The 24,286-nt window shown below is 41.4% G+C and overlaps 1 protein-coding gene across 7 annotated transcripts in view; it reads left to right on the top strand.

Moving 5' to 3' along the window:
* RBFOX1 (RNA binding fox-1 homolog 1) overlaps positions 1-24,286 on the top strand; it is a 425,562-nt gene that overhangs the window by 17,949 nt on the left and 383,327 nt on the right. For 4 of the 7 annotated variants that reach the window (XM_077827773.1, XM_077827770.1, XM_077827766.1 and 1 more), the window contains exon 1: positions 7,064-7,439. The exons of the other annotated variants lie outside the window; for them this stretch is intronic. In XM_077827773.1, coding sequence (XP_077683899.1) covers positions 7,353-7,439 — 87 coding nt within the window. In that variant the 5' untranslated portion in view covers positions 7,064-7,352. Of the gene's footprint in view, positions 1-7,063; positions 7,440-24,286 lie in introns of those variants that run through there. 7 annotated transcript variants of the gene reach the window in all.

Raw genomic sequence — 24,286 nt, 5'->3', positions numbered from 1 at the left:
TTTTGGGATTTAGGGCTGCGATCAACTGGATCATTTATCATTGTTGCTTTAGGTACAAATGTTTCCTAAGGGACAGTGCTTACATGTGAGACCCTCAGCTAGGGCAGGGGAAATAGGAGAAAGCAGTTGGTAATGCAACCATCAGTCAGCACTTGGTGAGATATTATTCTAACAATATCAGAACATCATCCCAAAGGAACTAACTTGCGCTGAATGTGAATATTAGGACCTTTTCTCTGGTCTCTAAAACCACTCCAAAAGCCCTTCCAAATATATTTCCTGGCTTTTTGCTGAGGATAATCTTCCTCCAACTCCCATAAAACCATTAAACCAATCGGACTAGAACACTTAAAATCTTAAAATTACCAGATTTGCCATCCTTTAAAAAAAATTGAGCAACTCTTTCCTCTGTAGTGGGAACTCCTTCTCCCTTTCCAGCATTGGTACATACCTGATTCAACAATGGGGATGGAGAGACCACTGTCTGTATGCTGAAAGGAACTAGCAATCATTAATTTTGAGCCTTAGCTAATTTCTAAGGTGTCTCCCAGCAATTATATGATCAAAAGTCACTTTCAAAGGGAAATGGTTTTTTTAGCACAAACGCATGGTACTACCAAATATGCTGTACCCCACACATGTTCCATACACATGGGAGGAAAGACAGGCCCACACAGACGTAAGCCCTGAGGCTCATCCCTATCCTACATGCTGGGCATAGCTAGGGCCCTAAACCAACCTGTGTAAACTCATTTTCTTGGTCTGGATGAACCAGACTTCTGGCACAGGCTGGTGTGGCACAGGCTTTGGAATATGCGATGTGGCCAGATGTGAGCCTGTGGTGGTTGTAGTCATTTAGGGTATGTCGACACAGCACAGAAAAACCCACAGCTGGCCTGTGCCAGCCAACTCGGGCTCATGGGACTTGGGCTATGGGGTTGTTTCATTGCTGTGTCAACTTCTGGGCTTGGGCTGGAGACAAAGCTCTGGGACCCTCCCACCTCACAGGATCCTAAAGCCCAGGCTCCATCCCAAGCCTGAAAGTCGATACATCTATGAAACAGTCCCTCAGCCAGAGCCCCGCAAGCCCAAGTTGGCTGGCACAGCCCAGCAATAGATTTTTCTTTGCTGCGTAGACATGCCCATAAAGGGTTCTTTGTTGTGCCTCAGCCCCATTATTAACTGTGATAGAGGTAGTGGAGTTGGGAGCTGGCTGTTGGTGTGGTTTGCCCTTTAACCCCAGACTTGATACTGGATACTTGAAGCTGTGAGAAAGGAAACCAAGCTTGAGCAGCTGCAAGGCTTTCCATTTGTTGGGCAGTGTTTCCAGCCTCTGATCTCTGACAGCAATGTGCCAGCAATGCCCCTCTGCCATGTACATTGGCCAAACTGGTCAGTCTTTACACAAAAGAATAAACGGACACACATCTGACATCAGGAATCATAACATTCAAAAACCAGTAGGAGAACACTTCAACCTCTCTGATCACTCAGTGACAGACTTAAAGGTGGCAATTTTGCAACAGAAAAGCTTCAAAAACAGACCCCAAGAAGAAGCTGCTGAATTTGAATTAATATGCAAACTAGATACCATTAACTTAGGTTTGAACAGAGACTGGGAATGGCTCAGTCATTACACTAATTGAATCTATTTCCCCCTGTTAAGTATCCTCACACCTTCGTGTCAAGGGTCCGAAATAGGCCATCTTGATTATCACTTCAAAAGTTTTCCCTGCTGATAATAGCGCCTCTTAATTAATTAGCCTCTTACAGTTGGTATGGGTACTTCCACCTTTTCATGTTCTCTGTATGTATAAATATCTTCTTACTATATGTTCCATTCTATGCATCCCATGAAGTGGGCTGTAGCCCATGAAAGCTTATGCTCAAATACATTTGTTAGTCTCTAAGGTACCACATGTACTCCTTTTTGCTGATCTCTGACAGTTTCTTTCCAGGAACTGAGGTGACAGGTGAGAATAAGGTCATGGGAAACCAGTGTTGTGATGCAAGTGGCAGCCATCATGTGACATAACACTGGTAGAAAAACTGAAGTGTGGAGAAGTCCACCATCTGCTGACTTTTTGTTTAATGGCTGTGCCTAATAATTCTCCAGGCAGCCTCTGAGCCTGCTTACATCAGCAAGGAGTGGTCAATGGCAGCTCTCACTCTCTGTCTTATAAAACGGGTACGATTCTGCATCTAACATTTTGTTAGCCTAATGGCTGGGAACAGAACTGAGTGAAGAACCGAAAACTGGCCAAGAGACTGTAAAATAGTGTTGATAAACAATTAGGTGCTACACTTAGTTCTGGGCCATTACCAGAATACTGACATATTTCAGGGTCAACCTGCGGGGAGTTCAGGGAAGAATAAGAAAGATGATCTTTAGTTGGGAGGGCTTTATCTATTAGGAAAGATTAAATGAGTGAAATATAGCTTGACCAATGGGAGTGTGATCATAGGCTACAAATAGGGTGTATACACTAAGCAGATAACAGAAATGTTTGTTCTAATATTCTCAAAGTTAGGATGAAACTAAGATGGAAAATTTAGGCTTAATATTGTGTGGAGGAACTTCAGTATAGTATTTAGTATTTAGCTCAGGTATAGTGTCTCAGGGGATGAGTTTGAAAAGACTTTCTTGGGGACATTTGAAACTAGGCAGGGTGAGGAACTAGGAAATTTAAAGTAAAGAGCAATCCTGCATTGGTAAGGGGATGGACTGGATAGATCTTTGCCATCTGTACCTTCTGAGTCTGTGCTAAGAGTGTGCACCATTGGTTGGCTGAGGACTTCATTGCAGGGATCTTCTTTGAATGCCCTCGCAGAGTGGTTTGGGGCATAATTCTCAAGCCTGCTTATCTTAAACTGTAATAAAAATAGGCCTCTACTTTTGCCTAAAAAACTTTTGTCCCTTCCTCCACCCCACCCTGCCCCATCCTTATTTAAAGTCTCACTTAGGGACTATATCGATTTAAGATAAACACCCAGACCCTTTCCTCACCCTCTTCGTTTCATGATCTATAACAACGTGTTGCCCAATTCACAGACATATTCTGTAGTTTATTTCTCTCAGTTTGATTTCAGATGATTGCTTTGAGTATGGAAGCAGCGGAACCTGAGCTAGATCATTTCATGTCTGTAGTAGCTGAACACAACCGTAGGAGGCAAAGAGGCAAGCCTGTTGTCTGGTTACTTGGCCAGTTTTTGGAAGTCTGATTGATTGCTCAATTCATCTGCAGAGTGGATATTTTGAATCCCCGACATGAATTAAGTCAAATGATGTGTTGTTTACTTGATAGGAAAAGCCATGAGTGTTTATTTAACAATGAACTGAAAGAGGTTGTGCATTTGTGAGTATCTGGGCTGCAATTCAGGTGATGTCACCCGGAATATACATCCTAATATAGCTGAATGCTTAAATTGTAGTGCCATTTTTTTAAAATTAAGCAATGCACCCTGGAGCATATATACTTTACAAAAATATTTTTCTTTTAGCAGTAGCTATAAAAAAAGATAGTTCCTGGTGAAAGAAAAAGGAGTGTATTTGTTACATATCAATTTATTTTCATTTCTGCTTTTCTTTTATTCTCTTTTTTAAAGGGGGGGAGTCATTCCTCAGTTTCCACTAGGTCCTTGGGAATTCTTAATGAAAACTTAAGAGTTTTCACAAAAACTAGGTTTCAGAGTAGCAGCCATGTTAGTCTATATCCGCAAAAAGAAAAGGAGGACTTGTGGCACCTTAGAGACTAACATATTTATTTGAGCATAAGCTTTCGTGAGCTACAGCTCAGCTTATGCTCAAATAAATTTGTTAGTCCCTAAGGTGCCACAAGTCCTCCTTTTCTTTTCACAAAAACTAGGAGGTTTGGGCTAGGGAACAGGTAGGTGAAACAAACCATCCCTTCAGTTAGCATATTGAAGGTGGTTTGTTTGTTGTTGTTGTTTGTTTTTATATCAGCATTGTAATATTTTTCTAAAAGAAAACACCTTGACAATTAAAACTGAAGGGTTGGTTTGAAATAGCTTAGCTCCCCATCCCTCCCACCCACCCACCCGAACTTTGTTACAGGCACTAAGGCTGCAAGGGGAGGCTGGAGGAAAATTTGTTACCATCCCTGCCCTCAATAGAGGATTAATCTTTCTGAGTGCTGAGCATTTTGGCCCCCATCCAGCCAAAGTGTTGACTTTGCGCATCCTTAACTTTAAGCATGAGATGATCCCTTTGAAGCAAATGGAATATTAACATACTTAAACATTCTGCATGATTGGGGCCAGGCACCTTACAGGATCAAGCTCTAGGTTATCAGAATATTCTTCCAAAGTGGGAATAAAAATAAGGCTAAAAGATGTCTGAAAAACTTGTAACAAATCAAAGCTTTTCTGGGACTTTATTTTGTTATCAGTTATGTTGGTGTAAACTGTTGAAGCCAGTGGAGTTGTGGCATGATCAGAATCTAGCACAGGAAGATGATGTGAATGGGGCTGTGTATATTTCTGTGCTTTTCATTCACAGAGGTTTGTGTGAACTGGGAGCTAGCTGGTTGCACACGGGATAGCCCCAAAAGGGCACAACCAGACAGCCAGAACTCAGATTTAAATTGCCATACTACTTAGCATTTAGAGGCATGTTGTTATAATGAGGCAAGAAAATCATCCTTTCATTAAAACTGTTAACTACCATTCATTTTCACAGTCTTTTGTATATATTCCAGATTTGCAAAGCAGTGAATGGAAAATGCTTTTAAGACAACTGTGACACTTCAGTATTTTCATTATTCTCAAGTCTCCGTATTGCTTACGTGCTGAAACAAAAATGACCAAGAGATAGGGTTGAATCCACAACGCTTCTTAGGCATGTAAATCCCTTGTTTAGGTGCCTAAATCCCGACTGCAATCCGCTAAACTCACACCAAACCCCCAGGTACCTAATTGCGCTTGGCACCTACGCTTTTCAATGTAAACATTCCCTAGGCACCTAAGTTTCTGCCTCTGGACATGCACACTGTTGCTCACTCTAGGCATCTGGATGCCTATTTCCCACCTATGCTCCAGAGCAATTCACAAACCTTAACCCGGGGGAAATGGGTGTTCAGTTACCTAACTTGCCCAAGGGGACTGATCTGTCCCCATTCAAAAGTGTTGTGGTAATACCCGCCCCGTATAACTTAGCCTAGTGGTTAGAATACTTGCCTGAGAAGTGGGAGACCCAGGTTCAATTCCTCTGTCCCCGGCAGGGAGGGAGGATTTGAACAGGCTTCTCCCACCTCTCAAAAAGATCTCTAACCACTGAGCTATAGGATATTCTGACGTGGGGCTCCTTCAGTCTCTACTGTGGAAGCTGTTCCACTGTGGCTCAATAAAGGAAGAATGGTTGGGGAAGGGGGACTTGACTCCATGTCTTCTGCTCTCCAGGTGGTTGCTATAATTGCTGAACTACAGAGTGGTGGTCTCTCCCTCTCTCTGTCCCAGTGTATTTATCCATAGTGGAACAGCTTTAGCAGGAGAGACTGGAGGAGCCCCATGTCAGTTCCAGCACATGGTTTCCAATATCTCTTTAAATATAGGCTGGTCTTTGCATTGTTTAGACCAAACAAATGCTGTAAATCAAACCAAAACACATTCTATAATAAATTAAATAATTTTAAAGGAGCTTGGCTGCAATGCACATTCTGCTATTTGGCCTTTGTTTATGTATTTCTGTATTAAGGTTAATAAGGGGCTTTGTAATAGAGTTGATGAAAAACTTTAAGCAATAAGCCCCATGTGTCAGCCTGGTGTATGCCTGATAATTAGATTGTAGAGAGTTCTGTAACTTATTAATAATAAGAAGAACATGGGATATGATTAATAGCCTCGCATATTTAGATAACTAATGTAAACAGTATTATCCCCAACAGAAAAGTGGAGCTCTCTATGAACAGAAGACAGAGATGGGTAAACATTATTCTATCATGTGATGATTGCTGTGTCCTCACTGGCAATCTCTCTCTCTCTCTCTCTCTCTCTCGCATAAAAAAACCCAAAAAACAGTATCTAAAGTTAGAAATGGTGTAAGGCCAGTAGTAACAGAGGTCACCATGCAGCTGCTGTGGGGAGATTTCTAAATCATGTAATATGGCTGCTTTGATACATGAGAGTCAATTACTGAAAATCTTTCAATATTGCCAAAATGTGACATTAAATAATTGAATATCACATCAAATCTTGTCTGCGGTTAGTTATCTAGAAAAGTAATTATGCAGCAAAATCAAATAACTGGAATTAGTGGTGTGAAGCGTCCTGGCTGTTCAGAGACTGGATGAAATGATATTTTTAACTTGTAAAAGGAAGTTTTAAGCACCTAAGTAATTCTGTAGTGAAGAAAAAAGCCTAATTTTTAATCCATATCATTAATCATATTTGCAAGTGAAGGCACATTATAGGCTGTATATTTGAACAAAGATCCTAATGACTACTACACTTTGGAAAACTGTTTCTTTCAAGTTTGTTTGATCTCAAATGAAACTGCTTAGATAGAGATAGAAATAGAGAGTACATTAAATAAGGCCATTTTGTTTGGGTTACGGCAGCATAGACTGTTTTATTTCTCTTACAGGGAGGACATAAGTTTAATAGGAGAAGGAATGCAAAATTCTGTGAAATGATAGTTCACTTTTAAAACACTGTGTGATAAATGCAACAAAACAATACATTGTAAATGCTTGGAAAACACTATACTAGACCATTGAACAATGAACAGAGGCAACATTACAATACAAATTATTTAACTACTGAGAAATACTCAAAATAGACAAAAGGCAATCAAGCAAAATAAAGACTGTGGAAAAGTAGCATAAGACTAAATTTTAAATCCTTATTCTAATGCTGATATATGTATATAGCAGCGTGATTTCTAAAAGACTAGCTTCTATAATAGTCATCACTGGTATGTATTCCCCTGTATTGTAATCAAAATGAATTCCAATCTTCTTTCATCTGCCAGGAACAACTTGGAGGATCTTGGCATGTATATTTCTTTTAAAAATCTAAATTAATGAAGAGTAGTTGGTTAGTCATGTTATTTAAGCTGCTCTCAAAATAGCACCTTCCCTTTTAGTAGACTTAGCTTTGCAGCTGTTCTCTTGCTATCTGTTGTCTCTGAAGAAAATTTTAACATTAGGAGTTGCTGACATCAATTTATTTTACTGTATTTTTTTTTTTTTTTTTTACAGCTGATGTGGGCTTTGGCCCTGAAAGAAGTTATTTAGTTCTAGCTCTGAGTTTGGAAGAAGTTGGGATATAGATTTTTCCCTAACTTTCAATTGATGTGTTTAGCATTAGTGGGAGTAATAACAATCACTTAAACCATGTTGTCGTCTAAAGGAGTTTTGCTACATCCATACGCGGTGCCCATGATTCTGCCAGCAGCCTCATACTTCGCTGGACTTGTTCAGGTAATGCTAGGCCGCTTCCAACAAGCAACTTAACTCTAGTGCACTTAGAGTAATAATTGGAATTTTTATGGTTGAGAAAGCAAACACTTTTAATACAGGCAAAAGCCCTCATGTAGTCAGTGAGAAGACAGTAGGAAATCAAAAAGATGGATCACCCTAATCTGTGTATTGACATCTCTCATGGCTGAATAAATGGTGTAGTTGAGCTATATTTGCTTGTATTGATCTGACTGCTGTTTAACATTCATGCCTTTGCTTCATGAGGTTGACCACAGGGCAGAGGATTTGCTATCCATTCTAGCTTTCTGAGGGACTCAGCATTCCCATGGCAGACCATGAGACAAAGTAACTTATCATGATGTGCTTCAGTTAAGTGCTTTAGCAAAGCAAATATGAGAAGCATTAAATATGCATTAATTCATATATTATGCTTCACATTAATGTCTGTGTTTTAATAAGAGGGGTTTTTCTTGGTGTGAAAAAATATTATCTTTATAGATCAAATCTGCCTTTTTGAATTTGAAAAATAATAAGAATCTGGTTCCATAGGAAAGTTCTGTGTTTTAGAAGTTAACTGGCTATTATGGGATTTTTTTGAGTCTGTTTTGTTTTGGTTTTGGGGGAAGGGGAAGTTGTTTCTTCATTTTTTACTTCTAAAACACATAAGTTTTCTACTGCTAGATATAGTTAGGATTTTGCAAAAGTTTGTCTTGAAGATGTTTATTAAGGAAAACGTATCCCTTTGCTTATGGTATTAAAAAAATGAGTCTTTAAAATATTCAAAATAGCATGGCCAAAATATAATAAAATTTACAAGTTTTGTGCATCCCATATATGGCAATAATTAGGTCATTATTTATTAACAAGAACAAGAAATGGAGTTAAGAGAAGTGCAATGTAGTGTATTACAGTGTCAATAGAATGGTCAGTAGAATAAAAACTTGGTGAGACAAATTTGTTTTCAACTTGGATTGCCTCCCTTGTTTGTTATAATAGGTTGGCTGTGGCGTGGGGGGAGAGAGGGGAAGCAACAAAATGCCAGATTATTCCAAATTGAATGACCATTCACTAATCCAGGATTGCTAGTTGTGTCCTTCACTTAAGATTTCACTCAATATCAGGCACACATGTATGAAGCAGAAATGTATTGATCCACTCAAGACTGGCCATTATCAATATTGAAAACTACATATACTTTCTGGCACATGCAAGCTAAAGATACTTTTTATGCAGTCGGACACATAACAGAATTGGAAGCGTCAAGCAGGCCTTCATATCCATTTAGAATTTGGGGGTGAAGGTCGGACGCCAGAGCTCAGTCAGACCTTCTGCTATCCTGTCCAATAAATAATTACAAGCAAATTGTGCCTTTCACTCTATGCTGATTGATGCTGAAATTGCTTTTGAAAGTTCTCATAAGTTCCTATTATAGATTAAGTGCCGGAGTAGGAAAAATAACTGCACCCAACTGAAATGGGTGAATGTAATCAGGTTTAATGGACTCGAGAGCTTGTTGGGAATTAAATAACTATTGATTTGTTGGAAAGATGCTGTCATTACAAAATGCCACTGTGGGCGCATTATCTAAGCAGATAGATTAGAAGTAAGGGTCCTTTGAAAATTTGGGATGCCTTTTTTTTTTTTTTTTTTTTAAGAATAATCCAGAGCTGCTGTTGGTACACCATTAGCACCTTTTGGGTAGTTGTAAACCCAATAAATTGTTCTGGGAAGCAATAGATAATTATGTTTTCAGATACAGCAGACACATCTTCAGTATTTGGATTCTTCTCATCCCTCTCCTTCCTCCCAAATCCTATACTTGATAACTGTAATTATTAAAAGCAAACTATTTAGTATGCAATTCACAAGCATAGTGGATGCAACCTGGTACTGACTGTCCTAAAAGCTTGTGCTAAGAAAGAGATTAGCTGTATTTCTGGTACACTGAGCCAACATATGATATTAAAATGTTTACATCTGGGAGCAGTGCACTGGAGAATGACACAGGTGTTACTTAAGAAAAAATACTTAGGTTGGTGATTTCTATTTTTTCTATCTCTGAAAGTAGACCAGCATATATATATATATATATATAACCCAAAGGTTGGTAAATAGAATATGGCATATTACTTCCTTCCTATCAAGAAAATGTTGATTTTATAATATTCAAAACTTGTAAGGAAAGCAAATTTCTTTTTTTAATTATTAGAACACCTTTATTTCTTTCAATTAGTAAAAGAAGAGAAAAGCAAGTGGGTTAATCTAAGATTATAGAGGCATCCTGGGACTTTTGCCATTAAGGATGTGTTGGGTTTTTAACTAAAGCAGCATTTAAATGCCTTGATTAGACGCTGATCCTGTAACTGTATTCACATGGGAGGACCCCCTGCAGGATTGGGGCCTTGAACATGAAAAATTCTCAAATGTGGCTAATTTTAAGAGGATCTACTTGAGTTTTCCAGGTAATTTTGGCACTCTTTAGAGCCTTGTTTGTAGAATACAAAAATATATCATTTCATTCCTTTTTAACATTTCTGTAGAAACTCTAACACACTTCTGGGGAGGGATTCCTCTAACATTAGTCTCAACAGTCAAAACTTAAAACTGTAGAGTGGTCTGCCACCTATAGAACAACCAGACATATGGCCATATGAGCCAAAAAATTACAAATGGTTACTTTGAGTTGTTCATCTTAGTAGTTTTACTTCTCATCATGGGGCAAACAGAGCATGGATCTTCACAGAGAACTTCCATTCTTTGGTGCGCCAATGATTTGCTCCGCGGCCTGCAGACATTCTTCTACATTGGTGCCACAGCTGCAGCGACATAAAATCCATCTGTACATCCTGCCTCTCCCCACTTCTGCCACGTTAAGCTTTGCCAGATGGAAAAGCTATCTCCACAACGGAGCAGCAAACAATTTGCTGACAAACAATTTGATCAGGAAATGCAGGCAAATGATTGACACGCATGTGGGGTGGATTTTAAGTGGCAGGCTACAATTTTATTTATTTGTTTAAGAGTGAGGGGGTGTTATGTTCTCCTTCCTCCAACTCCCCCCACTCCCCATATCATTCTGTGTGGTGTTCAGGTCTCCCACCAGACAATCAGTAACTTAGGGTAGACCCACCTAGGCCCATCCCCGGGACTCAGCTCACTTCTGAATCTTCTCTACCCACCTCCCACTCCCATCATGGAGGGAGTACAGATTACCAAGGGAGGACCTCAGTCCATGAAGACTTCAGGTCACCCTTTTTTCCCCAAGAGCAAAAAGACCACCGGTGGAGCAGAGTCTTTTGAACAGCCTGGGGGAGTTTAAATGTGGGTGGACTACCAGAGCTGACCAGCTAATCTGTTCCTTTATCATGAGCCAAAGGGAAGGAGGTGGACCCAAAGTGGAACTATGCCCCAGCCATGCCTGAGCTCTTGTGTCTTCCCCCCACCCACCCCGGGCACAGTTTATCCCCGATAGTCTGTTCAAGGCTCCTCCCCTCTTGACTGCAGGGAAGGTACGTTTGCCTGCAAACATTACCCCCCCCCCCGCCTTTGTTTCTGGCATGTTCCCATTGTTAAGTCCTGAAACATGGCCAGGTGGTGGGGAGCCAGGAAACAAGGGATGCAGGGGATGGGGTGGAGTGGGGTATGTGTAGAAATACCACCTTATATAAATATATATAATATAAAGTTTTATTGTGCATATATGTAAATATTTATCTTCATTTTACTGAGCTTAGAACTGAGGTGGTGCATTTGAGTTAGATTTTTGAGGGATGGGATGTGCACGTTTTGTGTGGTTGTGTGCCGGAAGTGAAGGTGAGGAGGAGAATTTTGTTAGTGCATTTGACTTTATGATGTTTAGGTGGTAAAGTCTGTGATCTGAGGTTGGTGCAGACATTCAGTGTTGCCTTATCTAATGACTTCTTTGATTTTTTTAATGATTGCATTGACAGGGAATTCACGTAAACCACCTTAAATGTAGGTTGACAAAATATTTTTTGTGGGGGAATATCCTGTAGTAAGTGAAATTATGGATCAAAAGTTATTTTGATAATCTCTGCAAACAATAGTTGTCAAAGTGATGCTTGAACACAGACTAATTATTTGTTTCAAAGGCTGACTCGGTCCCAGTTATATTGAGTTAGCCTTTGTAGAAAGACTACACTACTGAATGCAAGGGCTGGGAATCTGGGCATCTGTGAAGGAGGAACACTTGGTTTACCTTACCTACTGCTTCTCCTTTCTTGTACCTGTCAGAGGTTGTTGAAAAGTCTCTGGAGACTCTATGTATCATATCATATATATTGAATTTGATATTTGGAAAGTTATTTCTAGTCTGTAAGTAAATTACATGTTCAGAATTAACTTCGAACGTTATAAAACCTTCTATGAAAAAAATCCTGAAAACAAATGAGTTTAATTTTTCATTGTGAGATTTGTCAGGGAAAGGGTTGCATGAAAGTACAAATCTGCATAAGCAGCACTGTGCGTGATGTGGGAGGAGATATGTTATACTGACTTGGCACTCAAGATGCACTAACAGATTTGCATGGCTAACACAATTAGGTTCCCACCAGGTGCAAAGGGGGCACCACAGTCCAGCAACCACATATGCTGTGTGCAGTAAGTCTAGTTCACAAGAGCAATCACACTGTTCCTGACAGTTGAGGCAAAAAGTACCATGTAGCATGGGGTGCCAGTCTAGCAGGAGACATCTTGCCCTGCATTGGGCTACTGTCCCAGTCCTGTAATTGTATCCAGATGGGGGAACCTTTGTCCACACAGAGCTCCACTGACTTAAGGCCACAAAGGTCTGCCTGTGTGGATCCAGTTGCAGGATCATGGCTATTTATGTACTGACTTAACCCTGGGTATGTGCCACTACAATACCTCAGTAGCACAGATTGTATGAATTAGCCTTGAACAGCCTACTTGCGGTTATCTCCAATATTATAAACAGCAAAATGTAAAACATGGGAATTTAAAAACTGAAATGCAGTGTATAAAATACGTGTTTTGGAGGGGCAGAGGGGAAGATAAAAGCCTGTTATACATCTAAAAATATGTTTCGCAGGACATCTGGGAAAATGTCTGTAAATGGTCTCTTTTATTATTTTAAGTACTCTAAATGTGTGCAATCACTCTAGAAATATTATATGGCAGGATTATTATTAATTATTTAAAATATGCAAACTTAACACCTGACATTGTAATGCTGAGTGCTTTATTATTTATTGCCTGGCCTGGTTGGAAGGCTCGGCTCCCATGTTTGTAGAGCATCAGAAAGTGACTTCTTCATATTATTAGGACAAAAAGTTATTAAAGTTAAAATTACTTGGACTTTTTAAATGAAAGAAAGCACTTGAAAATGCTAGACAGAAATCCTCTTCTATTTTATATGAAAAGTACTTTTTTAATTAAAAGATTAAAGAGACACTGTCAGTCTTTTCTGATTAAGATCAGTACTCCAAAACGTATTTGTTTCTGCAGCAGCCATCTGTCATTTTGATCACTTCAGGCATGCTATATTAGCAAGAACTTTTTTAAATAAATTGGCACAGGTGCAAGGAAAGGCTAGTTTTGTGGGTTTCAAGCTGAAGCTTATTACCACAGCGCTCAATAGTGTGAAATCTAAATCTTGGCTCCTTTTCACTATTTTTACAGGGTTTTGTTTGTTTTTTGGAGGTACAGGGGGCAGGTCTGCTATTGATGTTCATGTGGTGATTTATTGGGCAGCTATCCTTACCTAGTGATGTTGTTATCCTAAAGTTATAGATGTACTAATACCATAAATTATGGGTAATAATATAGTTGCGTCCAAAGAGCACACAACTGTCAAGGTGCTCCTTTGTGTATCGTCATTAACTGACCCATCTGATTTTCAAAAAATGTTGAGCTTCTCTGATTGTGACTTAAATTAGTGACTGACAACTGGAAGGGAGATAATCTGAAAACATTTCTATTTTATTTTAGTTTTCAGTTGAGCTGGATGAATTTTTCATAGGAAACTTGAGGTAACTTTGTAGAGTCAGGAATAATGTGAACAGCTGTTGTGCAAACTTCTTCACAACCTGTCTTCATAACATTCTGCAAAGTACCTCTCACAGTCTTGGTGTTGCACACTTAAATAGTAACAGTGATATCACTCAGAAGAATTTCACATCAGTGTGGCAAATTACCAGCATCAAGATATTGAAATAATCTCTAGTTGCAAGCAGTCTGTGTTTCAAAAATGTACTATAGGTAAATTATTCTGCTTTAGCCTACATCCTAGTAAAGTGAAAAGGATTCATTTATTTTGAAAACTTTATATGATTCATAGTCTTGAAAAGGAAGTGCTAAAAATTTTCCCACGTAGTCTTGGAGCCTTTCTACTGGATAAAATGCCACTTGCAGTTTTATGGATTCGTTTTGCTCGCTTGTAGATGACTGTGTAGTTAGGTGCAGATGAATAATTTTTATTGGAACTGGCTATATCAGCCTCTGTAAACCCCAGCAAAATAAAGGGTTTTCCTTAGATGCAGATTATTTCTGGCTTGATACTGCTGTTCTAACTTTGCAGGTGAGAGGAGTCTTCTATTATCCATACTTTATATTCCATTGGTCCTGTGAGTGGAGGGCTAACATGTTTTGCTGCTGCTGTCTCTTTTGATCTGACTGTTTCTTTGCTATCTATTTTCCAGTGGGTATGTTTATATTTTGTTCACTTGCTTAGACTGAGTGTCAAAAGGTTTCTCCCTTGTGTACTGTGTGGGCTCGTAGGAGGAAACGAAAGAGCAAGAGGAAGAAGGAGGAGGATGATGATGGTGACATGGTCCGTATGACTTTGTTTACAATAAGTTCTTTTCAGTTATCAATGTCAAAGCCTCGTTGAAGGGGTTTTTTCCCCTTTAAAACATGGATCAAGCAGTGTAAGCAACACACATTCTCATCAAACCTGTCAGTTACTCCAGAGGCTGTAGACAGCTTGAAAGGTATGTGTTCTGTTATTGTTACTGTAGGAACATGGGCTTTTTCCCAAGCTGCTTCTGTATTTTCTCCCACAAAAAGTAGAAATAGTAAGCTACTTGATGAATGTACATTTTTGACATAAATGTGTTTTTGGCACTGATCAAGTGACCTTCTTGTTGAGACCAGTCTAGATGGTAACATTCCAATAAGGGAAAAGGTAGTTTACTGGCCTGCAAATCTTTCTCTAGTTATCCTCCGTTTCAGAAATCGTTCGGGTGCACAGAATTCTAGTGAGTCAGGAGGTCCTACTTTACTTGATATTTTGTCAAGTTTTTTCTCTATTGCATCTTAGCCAGGAGGCCTTTTATAGGCTTAACAAAGTGGCAAAAAAAATGTATGTGCCACCTAACAGATATGGTATTTTTTTCCCACTCCTGATCTCATGGAGGATGTCGGTAACAGGCAGTTTTTAAACAGCATGATATGTAACTAGAGTCACCAGCTTATATGTCAGATACCATATGTCAACACAGTGCTTTGATATGACAAGAGCCAGGTAAGTCTGGGACCTTACGACTGCATCTCCTGCAGTGTTGAGATTTTTGTTTTTTTTTAAGTTGAGTAAAGGAAGAAATCTAAACATCCATGAGCACAATCTGGTTTATACTTATTTATCCAAAAGCAAAAGGCAACTTTTAAGATTTAGGTTATTGGAAGCTTCATGTGGAAATTTATCCAAAGGTTACCTTTCTAGAGAATTTGTATTTTCTGCTAGGCTAGCCCTATATATTTTTAAAAACCCATAAAAGCATTGATCAACTCTGAAAAGTGACTACAAATGGCCTAGTGGGTTTCCATGTGTGTTATCTGAGAGTGATTCTGTATCAGATTTGTTCAGTTTATGTGCAAAAATAGTTGTATGTTCTTTTTCTCTGCTAAATGCTAGCCTGGCAAACTGGGGCTGGAGTATGAAAATCAAGCCATGTACTTTCTGTTTCATACATCATCACCAAAAAATAAAGATTCTGTGAGTCAGATTATGCCAGGAGTTGCAAGTCTATTGCTTTCAGTAAGGCTGCACATGTGTAGTTGAATAGCAGAATTTGTTTGTGCAACTGAAACATAGTTCACAACAGTGTTGGTATGTGTTAGATATAGAATCCAACTCCCCTCTCTGGACTGGCTCTGCAAGGCTTACAAGAATCTTAAGTAAAATAAAGTATTTTGTCACTAAAGTAAGCAGACACATCGGGATCAAATCTGCTGATTAGGATAAATTAGTTCCATTACTACACACTTTTCAGAGTATAACCACACTTCAATACATAGTCCAACATGGAGGTATATTCAAAAAATAGTTAGAGAGAACAATATTGGTACCATATGTGCTAAACAAAAGAAATATTGGAAATAGCCCAAGCAAGGAATGATATCCAGGTTTGGATGATAATTTCAGTGGGCCAAATTGTGCACTCCTTACTCATATTGAAATTAATTGAATAGCACTTTAAATCATAAGTAGTTCCACTGAAGTTAGTGTGGCTGCTTTTGTAGTAAGATACTTTTCAGTGTGAGTAATGGAATAACAATTTCACCAAATATTTGCTGTGCTGTTGTTACACTTATAATTGATTTGGGGGGATGCATATGAGCATGAGAGAGATTAAAATAATATTTTCAGGGTCTCGATAATTTCAGTGACAGACCACAAGCTTCATTAATGAACAATACAGTCCTAGACAAGCTGTTTTTTAGATGCTAGAGTTGCATTTAAACCCCATGTGGATTATGTACCTGGGAAGTCCCTAGTGGTGGATGGTACCTTGTCAGTGAGCCCCGTCGATCTTTCAGATTCTCCAGGGTCCTGGTATGATTTAGAAACTATGAAGCTGACTTAATCTTCTTTCATTCTGAAAGGTTTATTAAATAAAGTACACCTTTGAATGTTTATATTGCCCTTTGTCTTAGTGCCATGATGCCACAATGAAAGTGAAATTTTATGGGCTGTGTATGCATTAATAATCTTAATGGTCACAACTCTGTATTTGTTCAGTGGGCCTTCATAAAGACTTGCATGTGGTTTACAGGACCCTGTACCCTTTGGTACCAGCACATCCATTTGTGTATTTCATTCCTTTTCTGGAGTGCAGTGTTGCTCAGATTTTATAAGAAAGTTGTAATAGAGATTCTTGTCTTCTCCCTCCATGACAGCAAATGATTTATGAACATTTTCAGCTTCATCCCCATTGCATAAATTAATGAGCTGACCTGTACTTCGCCACTCCATGTGGAATTTTATTGTGGTTCAGAATCTGATTAAGTTCTCCTTTGACTAAGGACATTTGGTGGAAGGCTGAATGCTGGCATTTTCTTTTCATGTTATGTGACAATTGTAAGGAATTACAGAACACTTGTCAAGGTTCCTCCCCCACTCTGAACTCTAGGGTACAGATGTGGGGACCTGCATGAAAAACCTCCTAAGCTTATCTTTACCAGCTTAGGTCAAAACTTCCCCAAGGTACAAAGTATTCCACCCGTGGTCCTTGGAATGGCCGCTACCACCACCAAACTAATACTGGTTACTGGGGAAGAGCTGTTTGGACACGTCTTTCCCCCCAAAATACTTCCCAAAACCTTGCACCCCACTTCCTGGACAAGGTTTGGTAAAAAAGCCTCACTAATTTGCCTAGGTGACTACAGACCCAGACCCTTGGATCTTAAGAACAATGAACAATCCTCCCAACACTTGCACCCCCCCTTTCCTGGGAAATCTTGGATAAAAAGCCTCACCAATTTGCATAGGTGACCACAGACCCAAACCCTTGGATCTGAGAACAATGAAAAAACATTCAGTTTTCTTACAAGAAGACTTTTAATAAAAATAGAAGTAAATAGAAATGAAGAAATCCCCCCTGTAAAATCAGGATGGTAGATATCTTACAGGGTAATTAGATTAGAAAACATAGAGAACCCCTCTAGGCAAAACCTTAAGTTACAAAAAAGATACACAGACAGAAATAGTTATTCTATTCAGCACAATTCTTTTCTCAGCCATTTAAAGAAATCATAATCTAACACATACCTAGCTAGATTACTTACTAAAAGTTCTAAGACTCCATTCCTGTTCTGTCCCTGGCAAAAGCAGCATACAGACAGACACAGACCCTTTGTTTCTCTCCCTCCTCCCAGCTTTTGAAAGTATCTTGTCTCCTCATTGGTCATTTTGGTCAGGTGCCAGCGAGGTTACCTTTAGCTTCTTAACCCTTTACAGGTGAGAGGAGCTTTTCCCTGGCCAGGAGGGATTTCAAAGGGGTTTACCCTTCCCTTTATATTTATGACACGCCCCCCAAATCTCAGCTAGGGTGAAACACTGGCTGGGATTTCTTCCTGGAGCTCTAGGAAAAACAGAGTTAATAAGACATATGCATCTCTAAATATACTACCAAGTACATAAAGACTAACAATATTTTCCACATCTCAAGGACGATTTTAACCAGTTGACTCTGGGAAACTTTCACGGGAGAGTGCATCAGCCACTTTGTTAGAAGCTCCTGAGATGTGTTGGATGTCGAAATCAAAATCTTGGAGAGCTAAACTCCACCGAAGAAGTTTTTTGTTAGTTTCCTTGACGGTGTGAAGCCACTTCAGTGCAGCATGGTCAGTTTGCAGGTGGAAACGCCGTCCCCAAACATATGGGCGTAGCTTTTCCAGAGCATAGACAATGGCGTAACATTCTTTTCCAGTGACTGACCAGTTGCTTTCCCTCTCAGACAGTTTTTTGCTGAGAAACACTACAGGGTGGAATTCTTGATCAGGTCCTTTCTGCATTAAAACTGCTCCCACACCACGCTCGGATGCATCTGTGGTTACTAGGAACGGTTTGTCAAAGTCTGGGGCCCTTAGGACAGGGTCAGACATGAGTGTCGCTTTAAGCTTGTTAAAGGCCTTCTGACACTTTCCGGTCCACTGAACAGCATTTGGCTGTTTCTTTTTGGTTAGGTCTGTCAGTGGGGCAGCGATTTGGCTGTAGTGCGGTACAAATCGTCTGTAATAACCGGCCAAGCCTAAGAAGGATTGAACCTGTTTCTTTGACTTTGGGACAGGCCACTTTTGGATAGCATCCACTTTGGCCTGTAGGGGGCTGATAGTTCCTTGACCCACCTGGTGTCCAAGGTAAGTCACTCTGTTTAGGCCTATTTGACACTTCTTAGCCTTAACAGTTAGTCCTGCCTCCCTTATGCGCTCAAGGACTTTGTGTAGATGTTCCAGGTGGTCTGCCCAGGAATCCGAAAATATGGCCACATCGTCAAGGTAGGCGACTGCATATTCTCCTAATCCCGCTAGGAGACCATCTACAAGTCTTTGGAAAGTGGCGGGTGCATTTCGCAGCCCGAAAGGGAGTACATTAAATTCATACAGCCCGAGATGCGTGATGAAGGCTGACCTTTCCCTGGCAGATTCATCGAGCGGTACCTGCCAGTACCCCTTGGTTAAGTCCAAGGTAGAGCTGAACTGGGCCCGTCCCAGTTTCTCTAATAGTTCATCTGTGCATGGCATTGGATAGTTTTCTGGGCGAGTTACAGCATTTAGCTTACGGTAGTCCACGCAACAACGTATTTCCCCATCTGGTTTGGGAACTAGAACCACTGGAGATGCCCATGCACTTTCAGAGGGGCGGATTACCCCCATCTGTAACATATCCTGGATCTCCCGTTCTATAGCAGTTTTAGCTTGAGGAGACACCCGGTAAGGTTGGACCCTAATTGGGTGAGCATTACCTGTGTCAATGGAGTGGTATGCCCGTTCAGTCAGTCCTGGGGTGGCTGAGAACGTTGGCGCGTAGCTAGTGCACAGCTCCTGGATCTGCTGTCGCTGCATACGCCCAAGGGTCATGGAGAGGTTCACCTCTTCCACACCACCAGCACATTTCCCTTCGTAGTAGACACCTTCAGGCCACTCAGCATCATCCTCTCCCTGGGCTGTAAACTGACAAACCTTTAATTCTCTGAAATAAAAGGGCTTTAGAGAATTAATATGGTACACCTTAGGCTTTCGGTTGGAGGTGGGGAATGCTATGAGATAATTAACAGCTCCCAGGCGCTCCTGGACCATGAATGGCCCTTCCCACGATGCTTCCATTTTATGGGCCTGGAGCACCCTTAAGACCATGACCTGGTCTCCTACTTTGAAGGAACGCTCTCTGGCATGTTTATCATACCAGGCTTTTTGCTCTTTTTGAGCATCCTGTAAGTTTTCTCTAGCAAGGGCTAAAGAGGTTTGGAGGGTGTTTTGTAGGTTGGTTACAAAGTCCAGAATGTTAGTTCCTGGAGAAGGTGTAAATCCCTCCCATTGCTGCTTCACCAACTGCAATGGCCCCTTAACCTCATGGCCATATACCAGTTCAAATGGGGAAAACCCTAAACTGGGATGTGGTACAGCTCTGTAGGCAAAGAGCAACTGCTGCAACACTAGGTCCCAATCATTGGAGTGCTCATTTTCGAATTTACGTATCATGGCCCCCAAAGTTCCATTAAACTTCTCCACCATGCCATTTGTTTGATGGTGGTAAGGAGTGGCAACCAAGTGATTTACCCCATGAGCTTCCCAAAGGTTTTTCATAGTTCCTGCCAGGAAATTAGTCCCTGCATCTGTGAGGATGTCGGAGGGCCAACCTACCCGGGCAAAAATGTCTGCTAGTGCCTGGCACACACTTTTAGCCCTGGTGTTGCTTAGAGCTACTGCTTCCGGCCATCGGGTGGCAAAATCCATGAAAGTCAGTATGTACTGCTTTCCTCTGGGTGTCTTTTCCGGAAAAGGACCCAGAATATCCACAGCTACTCGCTGAAATGGAACTTCAATGATGGGGAGTGGCTGGAGAGGGGCTTTGACCTGGTCTTGGGGTCTTCCCACTCTTTGGCACACCTCACAAGACTGGACATAGGTAGAAACATCCTTGCCCATTCCCTCCCAGTGGAATGATCCCCCCAAACGGTCTTTGGTCCTGTTCACCCCAGCATGGCCACTAGGGTGATCGTGGGCTAAGCTCAAGAGCTTGGCCCGGTATTTAGTTGGAACTACCAACTGTCTCTGAGGATGCCAGTCTTCCTGGTGTCCACCAGAAAGAGTTTCCTTGTATAAAAGTCCTCTTTCTACAACAAACCTGGATCGATTAGAAGAGCTGAGAGGCGGTGGGTTGCTCCGTGCCGCTGTCCAAGCTCTCTGGAGGCTTTCATCTGCTTCCTGTTCGGTCTGGAACTGTTCCCTTGATGCTGGAGACATCAGTCCCTCATTGGATTGTGGACCTAGGCTTGGTCCCTCTGGAAGCAATATAGGGGATGGAGCTGTTTCTGTTGACTGTGAACCGCTCTCCGCTGGTGCACTATGTTGGGATTCAGGCTCCGGCTGAGCCTCTTGTGTAGGGTTATCGGCTGCTGCCAGTTCAGGTTCAGTGGGGCCCTCTGGTGTTGAGGTTGCAAGTACTGGATTCAGTGCTGACACAGGGTCTGGTGTTGGTTGTTCGGCTGGTTCTGGGACTGGTTCCGTCTGGGTCTCTGGGACTGGATCCACTACTGCTGTTGCAGACATTGGCCTAAGGTCCAGGTCCATCACCTCTGACTGGGTCCTGATAGCAGTTTCCGGAACAGAGCTAGGCCTCACGGCTTGTTTAGCCTGGCTGCGGGTGACCGTTCCCACCCTCTTGGCCTGCTTCACATGATTGGCCAAGTCTTCCCCCAACAGCATGGGGATGGGATAATCATCATAGACTGCAAAAGTCCACATTCCTGACCAGCCCTTGTACTGGACAGGCAACTTGGCTGTAGGCAAATCGAAAGAGTTGGACTTGAAGGGTTGAATCGTCACTTGGATCTCTGGGTTGATTAAATTGGGGTCCACTAAGGAAGCATGGATAGCTGACACTTGTGCTCCGGTGTCCCTCCACGCGGTGACCTTCTTCCCGCCCACACTCACAGTTTCCCTCCGCTCCAAGGGTATCTGGGAGGTATCTGGGCCTGTGGACCTCTGGTGTGATTCCGGTGCAATGAACTGTAATCTGTTGGGGTTCTTGGGGCAGTTGGCCTTTACATGCCCCAGCTCGTTACACTTAAAACATCGTCCAGCTGACGGGTCACTGGGGTGAGGAGGGTTGCTGGAGAACGGGGTGGTGGGACGATAAGGGGTCTGGAGGGTTCTTTGGGAGGTCGGTGGGGCTTTGGGCGGCCCCCGGTAACAGGGTGTGGTCTGGGGTGGTCCCTTCTGGTCTCCGCTCCAACTGCGACCAGTTTTCTTCTTCTCTACCACCTCCACCCATCTGGCTCCAATCTCTCCTGCCTCAATTACAGTTTTGGGTTTCCCATCTAGGATGTATCTTTCTATTTCCTCAGGAACACCCTCTAAGAATTGTTCCATTTGCATTAGGAAGGGCAAATTTACTGGAGATTCAACACTTGCTCCTGATATCCAGGCATCCCAATGTTTCACAATGTGGTAGGCATGTCGGGTAAATGACATGTCTGGTTTCCACCTTAGGGCTCTGAACCTCCGACGAGACTGCTCGGGTGTTATCCCCATTCTGACTCTTGCCTTGGATTTAAACAGTTCATACTTGTTCATGTGTTCTTTAGGCATTTCAGCTGCCACCTCAGCTAAGGGTCCACTGAGCTGCGGCCTCAGCTCTACCATGTATTGGTCAGTAGAGATGTTGTACCCAAGGCAGGCCCTTTCGAAGTTTTCTAGGAAGGCCTCAGTATCATCGCCTGCCTTGTAGGTGGGGAACTTTCTGGGATGGGAAGTGGTACTTGGAGAAGGATTACTAGGGTTTGTTGGGATATTCTGCTGAGCCTTTCTCTTCTCCATCTCCTCCACATACTTCCTCTCTTTTTCCTTCTCCTCCAGTTCTTTGTCCCTCGCTTCCATAGCTCTCCTGTGAGCAGCCGCTTGGTGTTGTTCTGCCTCCCTTTCTTGTTCCTTCTTCAGCCGCATGAGTTCTATCTGTCTTTCATGTTCCCTTTGTCTTTCCTCAGCCTGAAATTTGGCTAATTCGAGCTGTAGTCGAGCTGCGGATTTTGCCATTCTAACCTCTCTGTTTTTAACTAACTTTACACCCGAGGTTTAGAAATAAACAAACAAAACTTGGCTGTAGAATTTTGCTGTGCTGGAATCGAATACCTATTCTCTGATAGTGATTGTCAGCCTACAGAAAAAGACAATTCCCTTGTCTCTGCTCTGGGCCCAAATTAAAGCAAAAAACCTCCAACTACTTGGAAACCTGCTTACCCAGCCCAAAGAAAAAAAAATTCCTTTTCAAACCTGTGCTCCTTGTAAAACAAAAAAATCAAAATCCTAAAAAAAAACCCTGCCACTTTTGTCTCCAGGCAAATGGATAGAGCACACCCCCCCTATTTACTTTTAGGAAGAAAAGAAAAAAAAAAAAAAACTCTGGGTTGGAAGACTGTGAATTTCCCTGCAGGAGTTAAGTACCCTGCCTCCAGGCAAAGAAAACCTGCAATTCACAAAGATAATCCCCTTTTGTCTCTGCTTGGCCACAAAGCAGGGAAAACCCAAGCTGCTTTCAGTTTCAAAGCTGCTTCAAAGCCACAGGAAAAAAAAATTCCTTTTTAAAATCTGTATTTCTAGTTCAAAAAATCTCAACTGGATCTCAAAATGATTTCAGGTTAATCCCACCACTATGCCACCATGTCAAGGTTCCTCCCCCACTCTGAACTCTAGGGTACAGATGTGGGGACCTGCATGAAAAACCTCCTAAGCTTATCTTTACCAGCTTAGGTCAAAACTTCCCCAAGGTACAAAGTATTCCACCCGTGGTCCTTGGAATGGCCGCTACCACCACCAAACTAATACTGGTTACTGGGGAAGAGCTGTTTGGACGCGTCTTTCCCCCCAAAATACTTCCCAAAACCTTGCACCCCACTTCCTGGACAAGGTTTGGTAAAAAAGCCTCACCAATTTGCCTAGGTGACTACAGACCCAGACCCTTGGATCTTAAGAACAATGAACAATCCTCCCAACACTTGCACCCCCCCTTTCCTGGGAAATCTTGGATAAAAAGCCTCACCAATTTGCATAGGTGACCACAGACCCAAACCCTTGGATCTGAGAACAATGAAAAAACATTCAGTTTTCTTACAAGAAGACTTTTAATAAAAATAGAAGTAAATAGAAATGAAGAAATCCCCCCTGTAAAATCAGGATGGTAGATATCTTACAGGGTAATTAGATTAGAAAACATAGAGAACCCCTCTAGGCAAAACCTTAAGTTACAAAAAAGATACACAGACAGAAATAGTTATTCTATTCAGCACAATTCTTTTCTCAGCCATTTAAAGAAATCATAATCTAACACATACCTAGCTAGATTACTTACTAAAAGTTCTAAGACTCCATTCCTGTTCTGTCCCTGGCAAAAGCAGCATACAGACAGACACAGACCCTTTGTTTCTCTCCCTCCTCCCAGCTTTTGAAAGTATCTTGTCTCCTCATTGGTCATTTTGGTCAGGTGCCAGCGAGGTTACCTTTAGCTTCTTAACCCTTTACAGGTGAGAGGAGCTTTTCCCTGGCCAGGAGGGATTTCAAAGGGGTTTACCCTTCCCTTTATATTTATGACAACACTGAATAAGGAACTTTACTAGAATAAGGAAAACAAGCTGTTATCTCTCTCACTTGTTTTGGCCTAGAACCTTCCCCAGCAGCACTTCTGCCTGCTTTCTTGCTATATACTTAAAGAACTAGGACATATATCTTTACAGATATCATGCTTGTCTGTTTTTATAACACACGACTTCATAAAATTTGGAATTGTCTGGGTGGAGAATAGCATATCACAAGGATATCATGGGTATGTTTCAATCATGCCCTTTTCAAAACTACCTCAGAACAGCAAT

The sequence above is a fragment of the Eretmochelys imbricata genome, chromosome 10, assembly GCF_965152235.1.
Source record: "Eretmochelys imbricata isolate rEreImb1 chromosome 10, rEreImb1.hap1, whole genome shotgun sequence".
NCBI lineage: Eukaryota > Metazoa > Chordata > Testudines > Cheloniidae > Eretmochelys > Eretmochelys imbricata.
The sequence above is the reverse complement of the archived record's forward strand: the minus strand, read 5'-3'. Positions and strand labels throughout refer to the sequence as shown.